This window comes from Carettochelys insculpta, chromosome 4, assembly GCF_033958435.1.
Source record: "Carettochelys insculpta isolate YL-2023 chromosome 4, ASM3395843v1, whole genome shotgun sequence".
Taxonomy (NCBI): Eukaryota; Metazoa; Chordata; order Testudines; family Carettochelyidae; genus Carettochelys; species Carettochelys insculpta.
The window spans coordinates 58,647,973-58,660,094 of NC_134140.1; the positions used below are offsets into that span (position 1 = coordinate 58,647,973).

At 41.1% G+C, this 12,122-nt stretch overlaps 1 protein-coding gene across 1 annotated transcript; it reads left to right on the forward strand.

Moving 5' to 3' along the window:
- Positions 1-2,360: 2,360 nt before the first annotated feature.
- Positions 2,361-11,346, forward strand: CCDC110 (coiled-coil domain containing 110). Its single transcript, XM_074992104.1, is given in 8 exon segments — positions 2,361-2,375; positions 3,009-3,285; positions 3,321-3,368; positions 3,446-3,544; positions 5,736-5,788; positions 7,150-7,215; positions 7,722-7,832; positions 8,841-11,346. Coding segments are annotated over 8 exon segments (2,817 nt in total). The 3' UTR covers positions 10,989-11,346.
- Positions 11,347-12,122: the final 776 nt, after the last annotated feature.

Here is a 12,122-nt window from a genome sequence, read left to right on the forward strand (position 1 = left end):
TGGGGTGGTCCTTTTGAAAGGCCCCCATCTCCATGGGCAGTACACAATTCGAAAGTGTCACTTTCGAATTGCTGCGGCCACCATTATGCTAATGAGGCACCTCATTAGCATCTTCCGACCTCACTCATTACCATGCCCCTTTCGAAAGGAAGGGGTTAGGGTAGATGCGGCTAAAGTGCAGAACATGACTCTAAATACAAAACAAACATTTCTAAAAAACTTGAAAAATCAGTTATTTCTCTATTCAGTTGATGGAATCTGATTTGTTTCCTCTGCATTAGCTGTGGAAGGGAAACAATCAAAACTAAGATCTGGTCTTGTTCACATGAAGCTACTGTGATATCTTTAGTATTCCATTTGTGATATATTTAGTATTCCATTATGCACTGGATTTCAATCATAGGCCAAAGCTTTTTTTTAAATTATGAAGCCAAGAAAATGACAAACACTTATTTTTGGCTTCAAAGAAGGTATATAAGGGTAGGATTTACATATTATTGTCATTGTGTAATACTGCTGGAGTACCTCCAACCTCTAAACTCTTCAGCTGTCTATTGACAGGTGTACAAAAGCCTCACTGGGTACTTCTGCATAAACATTTCAACTAAGTGAAGTCTTAGAAACTTATATCTCATGCCTACTGAGAGTCATGATCCCAATGTGATCTTGAGATATTATCCTTATAGAGCAAACAGCTCTTTTTATCTTTGTGACAGCATGATTGCAGACCTTTCTTCACTAATAATATCCAACTGTCCCAGATTTATTTTATTTATCTAGTTTTGTTCATATATAATCAACTGATGCCATGAACACATGTGCAAACTTTGTAAACGAAAATTATGTAACAAAAAATCAGGCCACAATATAAAGATTGAAAACTTCTCTAATATCTCCAAAAATGAAATCCCCTTATCAAGCTATCTCCTATGCATTAAGACCATTTTTCTTCCACTCAGGAAAATCCGGGGGAAATTATTTTACACAATTTGAAATGAGACCAGTCAAGATGAATTTTATCTACAGATAACAGACTCTACCACTCACACTCCTAGCTTATATATAATAGTAGGCATAAAAACCTTTATTGTCTCAGGTACACTGTGAGATGTGAGAAAATACAGAAGTCTAAAATTTGATATATGGGCTAAAGTGTAAGATTTTGAATACATCCACTGTGGTACGATAGCTCAGGATTGCCTCATTTTGATGTGACTAACCATCTGCTATTGTTTTTCCCAACCTTTCTTTTTTCTATCTATATAATAAGAAAAGTATGACAGATGTCTTATAAACCAGTACAAAAAAAAAAACTGCACCAAGAAATTTACAGTCTAAGAGCCCGATCCTGAAATATTTATTCACATGACCAATTTAATCACAAGTCATCTCTTAATTCAAGAAGATAACTACTAATAAGAATACTGGTTATTTATGTGAGTAAGTGTTACTGATCAGACTTTAAGTAGACAATATATGGATGTAAGTTAGTCACTGGGAAACAACAAAAGCAACCAAATGAACAGCGTTTGGTATATGTGTTGTCAGTTCTATTAATTTTTTCAGACCTGGGTTTAAGCCACTGCTCCATCACAGAATTGCTAAGAAGCATTGGGAAAGTCACTTAGGTATATCTACACAACAGTAGAGAGCACGCCTTCCAACCCAGGCAGATCTATGCCCTTGGGGCTGAAAAAAGCAATGTGAACATTGTGCCTCTGGCAGGGCCTACGGCTAGTAACCTGAGCTCAGCTCCTTGGCAGCCCAATCTACAGTACCCATATTGCTATTTTCAGCACACTAGTTCAAACCCTGCTAATGCGCCTCTATCTACCTGTACTGTAAAAGTCACTCCCCGCTACAGTGTAGGCACTGATCCTCAGTGGGAGGTAAGTGCCTTAATGCTTCTGGAGTATCCAAGCCTGGGCCACTAAGTGCCTGAGTGACAAGAACACTTTCCTACCTCACAGGGGTGTTGTAAGGATAAATATATTAAAAATTAAGATATTATAGTAATGATGGTCATATAAGAACATTAAATAGCCTAGGAAGTAAATCAAAGCTAAGATTAATTTGGCAATTTATATCTGTAAATAAAAATATGATTAATCTCCTTTAAAAACCAACATGCATTACTAAAAGTCAGCCTCAGAACTGACACTGCTAAAGCCTGCCTGCAGTAACAGTCCACTAAGGCAGGAGCCTTAGAGATAAACAGACAACAACTTCCATGTGTTTTAAATTTCCCAGGGCTTGTTATGAACAGCACAGTGTGAAGAAATGTGCCTAAAAAGTTCAATGGCAGCATATTTGAAATTCCTGGCCAGATGAAAGCCGGGGAGGGGGCATTACCAGGTGCAATGAGGCAAGAGAAAGTGAGAGAGAGTGTGTGTGTGTGGTAACAGAGAGGGAGCCATGCTAATCTATATACTACCAAAACAAAAAGCAGTCAAGTAGCACTGTAAAGACTAGCAAAATAATTTATTAGGTGAGCTTTCGTGGGACACACCCACTTCTTCAGATCACAGGGCTATGGTCTGAAGAAGTGGGTCTGTCCCAAGAAAGTTCACCTAATAAATTATTTTGCTAGTCTTTAAAGTGCTACTTGACTGCTTGTGTGTGTGAGAGAGAGAGAGTGTCTTTCACTGCAGCCGTGTCAACTCCATCGATTTGCGAGTCAAGTCCCATCCCAGCAAATCATACGACTATGGACAAAAATCACGAGCTACACAAAATCCCAGGTCGGGGGCCGTTTGGAAAGCTACGGCCTGAGTGCAACAGCTGGCTCTGTAAGGAAAGCAAAGCGCGCAACGGGACACCATGCAGAGGGGGTGAAGCTCGGGTGCAAGGGGGATTGCCTGGGGCAGGAGAAGAGCGCGGCTAGCAGGGCGGGGGGTGTGCTTTGCACTAAAGGGGCTCGATGCAATACAGTGGAATTACTCTCCGTACAGCCCCACACTGCCCGTCCCCACTGCACACACCCCTACCCCTTCCCGTCCGCTGTGCAGGGCGCCATACAGGTACCTGCCTCCGCTCCCAAACAGCCATTAGCACTGCACAGCATTAGCACTCCCCCGCCCCCGCGCGCCAGAGGACTTCGGTCCACCAGGGGGCGCAAGGCTCCTAGCAGCCGGCGGGGCGCGCGGCGAAAGAATCAAGTGGCCTCTAGGGGGCGCGCGTGCCTACATAGCCCGAAGTAGAGGCTTCCTGCTTTGCACGGCCGCACTTCCGGTCCGGGAGAATCGTTACCTGGCAACGCGCATCATTGGCGGGAGAGCCAAACTGGTGGGGACAGTTCGGGTCAGTGTGAAGTAGAAGAGGCAAGTGCGGGCGGGCGCAGGACGAAATGAGACATTGCGATGGATACAGTGAGTCACACGCGCAGGCCGGGTCGGGGCCGCTCGGGCGGTCGCAGTTACAGAGAATTACTCTATTTGCGTTTCAGGGAAGGAGTTTGCGGAAAGCAGCGGTGGGAGCAAGGGGCAGGAGACGGACCCGCTGCCCGTCTCCAAAGCCCCGGGCAGCTGCGAGGAGGCCGGATCGGGTAAGACTCCTCTTGGACCCAAAATTTCCCCCCCGGGAGGCACCGTAACGCTCATTGATGTCATCACATCCGCCCAGTGAGATGTGGCTTTACGTCATGATGTGGACGCAGTATGTTGTTTGTGTGACGTCATGTTCGCGCGATGTGATGTGCTCGTGTCACCGTCTAACACCACAAAGATATTCACGGTTTCTTGGGGCAAATGGGGATCAACCCCTAAACCTGGGGGACAAGTGGAGGTCTCACCCTAGGCACCAAAGCAGGGAGATTCCTGTGTAATGAACAGTCCCAAGTGCCAGCAAAGCCATCCTGGTGCAGAACAGGGCAGGAGTAGCTTTTGCAGCAGAGGCTTTGCAGAGAGGTTACTCTATGGGAATGGTGGTGGTGATCTGTCTCAGATCCTATGATCACAGGGTGTTTCTGCCAAAATGGGCAACAGTGAAACAGTTTACAGTGTTGCTATTTTAATTCTCCTCCCTGATCTTCAGAGTTAACACACCCAAGAGATGAATAAGTGCAGTTCACACCTCCCAAGCTGCCTGTATACCCAGGAAGGCATTGCTGAATGTGGAGCACAGTCGTTCTTCCGCAACCTAGAATTATGTTCTCTAAGGAAAGCTTAAATTCCTCACAAATTGGAGGGTGTGGGGGTGGGTCCTGCTCTGAAACACTGGACGAACTCGTGGTGATTAGTTGCAAATGAAAAGTGTGTGATAAGTCACTAGCCAGCTTCTGAGGAGCATCCTTTGAAGTGACATTCCTCATGGATTAACAAGCAGTGGTTGCCAATCTTTTTTTCATTTGCGGACCCCTAAAAATTTTTGAATGGAGGTACAGACATTTGCAGCCCCAGCATTTCTCCATGGAACCATGATTGAAAACCACTGGATTAGAATGAAACAGAAAAGGGACCTAAAGGCACACTCCTCAGGTTAAAACTATGGCTTTTGATTCTCCCCCCCGAACTTCATTCTCCTGGTATCCAGTGATGAAGGGTCCCTGAGGCATAAGCTAACAACAATATTGCCAACTCCAAATGGTCAAAAATCATGAGTCAGGCTCACCAAAAATCATGTATGTAATAATAGGGTTTTTTTTTAACTTGTCTTCTGTTTTTTGGGCCTTTAGAATGCACTAGAGTCACCTTAGGAAGCTTTTTCCATAGCCGCAAGGACCAGGAACTTTTTTTTAAAAAGGGAATGAAGGATGAAATCATCACATATCCACTTGACTCCAGGAGCCAAGGCTTAAAGCAAAACAATAATTATCATGAGACTGGGCAACACTGTTTTTAAGCCCAGAATAGGGAAGGAAAAACTCTTTCCCTTCCCCAGTGTGAGCACTAGTGCAGAGATGATTTCCCCCCCCCACACACCACCACCATTCTCTGTCTCTCTCTCTCTCTCTCTCTCTAACTAGACATTTAAGGTTTCTGCCTATGAATTATAGATACTCTGACCAGAGCTGTCCCATGGGTTACAGCAAATCAGGGCATCCGCTCCAGGCCCTGTTCTTCAGTGTACAGGTTGTTTAGGACCTGTGCTCAGTCTCTGGCAGTGGCAGCCACAGGCACAGACTCTATGCTGCTCCAGAGACTGAGCCCATGAGAAAAAAAATGGAGTGTGCTCAGCAGAGTTCCCTCTTAACTTTTTCCATCCCTGAGCAGAATACATTTCATACGCACCTTCCGCAGAAAGACATGTTGCCCACTGTGGGTGTCTGTGGGCACTCTACTAATCAGCTGGGTAGCTGTGCAAGTGTTCAGCTTACAGGGAACACTGGTGCTCAGCATCCACCAGGCAGCCCTTTATCAATGCCTTCCATCCCTCCAGCACTTCCTGCTCACCAGTAGGCCCTGTGGATCAGCATCTTCTCCCTCTTTCAGCACCTACCACAAGGCATAGATCAGCTGTTTCAATGTGTCAGAAGGCACTGGAGGGAGGAAGAATGAGCAGGGAGGCAGCACGCTCTGGGGAGGAGGTGAAGCTTGGCAGGAGAAGGTGGGGAAGGGGCCACAGCAGGGCACGGGTGGGGAATTGGGAGGAGGAGAAGAGTGGTGGTGAGGCCAGGGCAGAGCTGCAGGGAAGCACCTCTGGTCAAATTAGAAACAGAGGCTGATTTCTCATGGCCCTGCACCCACCCTGGAACGGCTCTGACTGTAACAGTAGGATTTGATGCTTTTATTTTTCAGATAATTATACAACAGGAACAGGAGGTCAAATCCAGCCGCAGTCAGCACTAAACGTATGCTAATTTGATCCAAATTATTTGCACAAAACATCATAGGGTTTTGAATCTTGATAACTTTAAACCGATTCTTTCAATACATCCATTACAACCCGGGGGAAAATTTCCAGCAAGAAGACCAATTTGCGATGTAGTCTGAGGCTATGTAGTTTGCCACTAAATATCTTTTCAACTGCAGTTTTCCATTAATGATAAACGAGTTTTATATCTTTTTTTATTCTGAGCTATTTGAATATCTCCATACAATGTCTCTTACCTCTTTTTCCCCCTTCTTCCACTAGTTGGGAACATGCTTCCTAAACAAACCAGCTACATCTACACAAGAAGCATCTGTTGAAACAAATGTTTGTTGGAAGGGACTTCTGGGCAAAACTTCTGTCGACAAATTGCATCTGCACATAAAGGCAGATGAAAAGAGCAATCCGCTCTGTCAACAGAGAGTAGCCAGACTACCTGGCCCTCTCTCAACAGAACAGCTGACTGGAAGCTCTGCAAACAGGGCTGCCCAGTGAACCGTGCGCCCAGTTTGCCTACAAAAGGGTTCTGGAGCCTCTCTACACAGCAGTTTTCTCAACAGAACACTGTCGAGAGAGGCATTATACTTGAATGAGGAGAGGTATAACACTGCCACTGGATGTGCCAGGTTTTGTTAACAGACTGTCAACAAATCACATTTCGCATGTAGACACTCTGTGGTTTTTCCCAACAAAAGCCCAGTTTTGCTGGGAAAAGCCTCTCTGGTACATATAATATAGCCACCATGTACAAATTAGAATTTTTTTGCCCAATACTAATACTTATTCTCCTAGCTCATGCAGTCAGCGTATTTCTGAATGCTTGTGATCCAGTTCAGATTTAATCACACAGGTGTTTTTTCCTTTTTTTTCAAATGACTCTGAATGGGAAAGGTGTTGGAAACTGCCAGCTCATTTCATATAAGCCACTAAATGGGGGGAGGGATAGCTCGGTGGTTTGTGCATTGGTTGGGCTAAACCCAAAGTTGTGAGCTCAGTCCTTGAGGGTGCTATTTAGGGATCTGGGGCAAAATAGGGATTCTCCCGCCCCCCACCCTTCCCCCAAAAAAAAGAGAGATTGTGCTTGGTCCTGCCAAGAGGGCAGGAGCTGGACTCCATGGCCTTCTGAGGTCCCTTCCAGCTTTATGTGATGCATATCTCCATTTATTTAATTTATTTAGCCATTGGACAGTAAAAACTCTTTCTTGCTAATGTGTGAGGCTGGATCCAAACTGGAAATCTAGAACTGAAAAGGAAAATGCAAGTATTATAAAGAGAATTGTTCTAATTCCTCTCTATCTGCACAAACCTCTCAGTTTTCTGTTATTCATTTTACAAATTTAGATCCTTCAACAACAGCTGAAATCATTTCAGGCACTTCGGCAACAGACTCTGCTGAATGTTAACATGGTAAGAGCAGAAGTTAAGTATTTCTAAAATAAAAGGAAAAACTCAACAATCTACTGCGCCAACTTTTTAAGCACTGACCTGGGTATCTTAACTAAAGTGCCAGACCAAACAACTTTATTTTGCAAAAATTTGATAAAATAATCCAACAGCTCTGTTAATACTGTATTGTGTATTAAAAGTCAAAAGCTATGCTGATTATCTGAAAATTTATTTCCTAATTCTTATCAAATTAATAGTCAGTCCTAATTCTTATACAATTAATTACCATTTAAACTTTTGATACTTTCAATAGCCTCAAATATATTTTATTGTAAAAAACAAGACCCTGTATTTATTATACACAGCATGTTACAATTACTTAACTTATGAACACTAGACTAATAAAGCATACCATTGGGTGAGATGACCTGTCTTTGTCCCTTTGAGTCCTACATTTGTGAGCTTGTAAGATTCTATGCCTTTTTTGTAGATGTCTTTGAAAAATTAACACTCTCCATATTTTTCAGGTACAATCTGAAATCAGTGAGATACTGAATAAATATATAATTGACACCAAAACTCCACAGTGTACTCCAGACAAGCTTTTGATGACCAGCACATCTCTCAATATGGCTATGGTGTGTTACTTAATTCTTACCTAACATTAAGATGTATATTACAATATTTTTTTGGATTGCTGTTCTTGAGAACTGTGTTTTCTGTAAAACATAAAGACAAGGGAAACTCTGGGCCCAGAACATACCCACAATAATTTGCTTTCCAACATAGGTAATAGTTTTATTTATAGAACAAGTTCAGCATAATTCCAGCTTAAGAGAACACTAACTGAAGTCTACAAAAACAATCATGTTGGGGGACCTAATTACAACAGGCTTGTCCCCCATATGGTTAAAGCACAGTTCCTTTTTTACTGTGAACAAGACTTCAGCCAGGGCCTCCCAATAATGCTAAAGCTTTGGATTGTAAGGGAAGAGCTCCTGTTGAATGCAATTGGAGATTTGTGTATGTCTGAAGACCGAGTTTGTCTCACTGCTGTGAAGTGCTGAGTAAACAACATATTTTTAACACAAATTTAGCACCAAGTCATGATTGCCTTATGTGAGTAGTTCAGTGGGGCTAGTTATGTAAAATGTGGCCATTAGCTTATCTTTTCCCTGCTGCAAATGTTCACAGAAGGCTCAAAATTTGAGTCACCACTTCCGGCTTGTTCCAGTGCTCCATGTAGTGAGAAAAAAGACACACTGACTCTGTAAAAGGGCCTGTTCAAAACACATAAAGTAGTGTCTCTGTCCATACCTGATAAGATGCTGTGCTTTCTGGAAAAATTTTTTCAGTGTGGTATGAAATATTAGCAGGCTTCAGGAAGAAAACAGAAGACTAACCATGAAATGGGCCCATAATAAAATTTCTTAAATTCTTGTAGTATTCTAATCTCCCCTTTCCAATTTTCTTGGAAAGATTAACAATCTCGATATGTCTTTCAATATGTTAGACAGACAGTGCGTTGGCAGATAATATCTCTACTAGTTTTGTATAATATGTAGACTTTATAACAAATTTTTTGTCTTGTGCTGACAGTATTTTTAAAAATTATAGCCATTATAGCAAATGTGTTGTTTTTGTAGACTACAGAGAGTCCAGAAACACCATTGTCTAAGAAGAAATTTCATCGTGATAAACTCTGTACCACTCAATCTGTGGAAACAAATTCTAATAATATCTTTGGAAATGTGGTCAATGATGTAAATATTTCACATCAGTTTTCATTCAGAGCTACAGCAACTGGAAAAATATCAAACTCAGTTGAACCAATTGAAAACAAAACTATGGTTGCTCTAAGTAATAATTGTAAATTGAAGGATTCTGACAAATACGAATGTGTTCTTAGTACTGATTTGGAGGCTGAAAGTATGGTGCATCCAACTGAGAAAGTAATTTTGGATGACTCTGAAGCACATACGCCTCTCCTCAAATATAATGATGAACTTCATTTAACAGACAACTTTAATGATTCTATCAGACCACTGAAACAAGAACTTCAAAAGTCTCACAAACAGAAGCTAGCATATGCATTTAAAAATCAGAATGTTTCCTGCAGTCAAAGTAATGTTTCTGATATGTCAGAAAAAGACCTGGAAAAATCCGCTTTTATTTTATGTGGAGAAAAACTACATCTGGATTTAAAATCAAGTGAAATAGCAGAACCTGAAGAATCAGCAGATAATAATCTGAGGCTTGGACGAGAATTTAATAAAGACTCTGAATGTGATAATTCACAGAATTCTATGTATAGAGCTACATGCAGTATACAAAGAGAAACAGAAAGCAAGAACAAAAATAAAGATTTGCATAGGTCTAACACTGGTGTCGACACGATCCAATTAAATGTCTGTTCTACAGCTATGAAAGATAAATTATTTATGCCTGATGGCACAGAGAAACTACAGAAAGAAAAAGAACAACAGCTGCACATTAAAAACCAAAGGTTACTAAAGCTTGGAAATCAGAACTTCTATGAAGTCAGGCCTGATGAGTACACCACAAAAAAGGAAGAGTTACAAAATTCCCTGAAAGATTCTAAACACTTGCAAAAGAAGGTAATGGAACTTGAGAATGAAAATGTAACTCTCCAGTCAAAAATGAAACCGCTTACTGTTATTATAAGGTCTCTGAGAGAGAGAAATTCACAGTATGAGAAGCAAATTAAAGATTTAGTTGAAGAAAAGAAAAATATGCAAGTCAAATTATTTAAATCAGAAGGAGACAGCAAAGAATGTATTAAAGAAGTGAAAAAGTTGTTAAAGAAATGCAAAGAACTTCAAGATCAAAAGAAAACTCTTGAGGGAAAAAGCAATCAACTCTGTACTGAAAACCAAACTATAATGCAAGCATTAGATGACTTCAAAATTAAGAACCAAAAAGCACAAGAAAATATAATTGCTGTTACCAGTGAGAAAGATAGGTTCCGTGTGGAATTAGAACATTTGCAAAAGGAATCTTCAATGCTGCAAGAAGCAAATCAGAAACTGGAGATAAAAATGTCCCAGCTTGCAAAAGAAAAAAACTCATTTGAAAAAGAACTTGAAAATACTCAGACTGAAATACGGCAATTGAAAGAAAAAGAAAATTCAACAAAATTTGAACAGGAGACACTTCTTCACATAATACAATCACTTAAAGACAAAAAGCTTGATCTTGAAATGACACTGCAAGAATGTACTAATGCTAGACAAACAATGCAGAAGGAGCTTGAGAAGGTCCAGTCAGAGAAGGCTTACACAGAAGAGAAACTCTTGACTGAACTGCAAAATACAAAAGCAGAAACAGATATTTTGAAGACTAACTTGTTGAATGTGAACAGGGAATGGGAGAGTTTATCAACAGTGGTGGCAGATATCACAGAGGACAATCAGCTTCTTAAAAAGGAACTGCAGGAATGTAAACAAGAGAATTCAAAATATGAAAATAACATCAGAAGATTGAATGAAGATCGTTTACTAATGGAAAACCAACTGCGAACTATAGAAAATGAAAGGGATGTGTTGCAGTTTGAACTTCGCCATCTTCATAAGGATTATATTAAGCTAAGAGATCAAATTACTATTCTGGTCAATGAGCCGCATAAACACACTTATATTTCAGGCAGCCAGAAGGAAAAATATTCCACTGAAATCTGTGAAGAAATTTCTGATTACAGGTATACTGCATTAAAATGCAGCCCACAAGGTATGAGTTGTACTTCACAATATCTTACTGCACGTGTGTTGTTCTAATTTACCCAGTTTGAGCACTAACTAATTTTTTAGGTTAATAAATTAGCAAAACTATTACCAGGCTGCACATTGGTTTGAATTCCCTGCTTAGGGAAACTAATTTTTTAATTTGAGGCTTGTAGTCGTCCCCCCCCACCACCAGCTTTGGTTTGTTGTTTTTTAAGGCTGAGGCAGTTTAAGTCTTGGTTGCTTAATATAAGAACCTTTTATTTCCAAAAGAGTGGTTCTACGTAGTACAGGCACAATTTTTATGATCATAAAACAAAATCTCAAGAGCGCCTAATCCATATTGAAGGCAAAGTGAATTTTCCCTTTACTGTAATGAGTTATGGATTGAACCCTGAGAGTGATAACTTGGTGCTTGGGTTCTTTTAATTGTCCTGAAGAATCTCGTAAAAGGAATTACTCCTACTATCTTTAAGGAAATACTATTTCTCTTAAAAAAACTATTTTTCTTTTGCAGGCAATTCCAGTTAAACTGCAACAGTCTATTGTGACAGAGAAATTGTAATAAATATTCTTCCTTTTAAACTGATTATAGATCTGCTGTTCAGTTATTTGTTTCTGTTGTCACTCCAACAAATGTTTTTGTTTGAAGTTTCACAATATAAAATTTGCCATATGCTTTTTTTGAACACTTCAGCTTTGTCTGTATTTTATAGATTCATATGTGTAGAGCCTCAGCTGACGTAAACTGTGACAGTTCCACTAAAATAAATGGAGCTATTAGAATTTACCCCAGTTGAGTATCTGCCCCTGGGAGGGGCATCAGAACTGCGGGATCCTGGGCAAGGTGGAGGGGTGGTTGTGTGCTTTTAGAGGGGTGGCAGGGCTAGCTTCCCTCCTCAGCCCAGCCCTCACCAGCCCTTTAGCACTGCCCATAGTACACCACCTGATGATCTGTCAGCCTTTAAAGGGTCCAGGGCCCTGGTTGCTGCACTGCTGCAGTAGCAGCAGCCAGTGGGAACTGGGTCCTTTTGAGTAGCTGGGCCCCAGGGCAACTACCCCTTTAAGCCCCCCATCAGCAGGCTTGCTGCCCCCTTTGACTTTATAATCTTTCAGTCTAACTGCCTAATACAGGCCAGAGCACTGCATTCAGTTATTCTTGTATCAAGCCCAAGGGTTTATATTTTA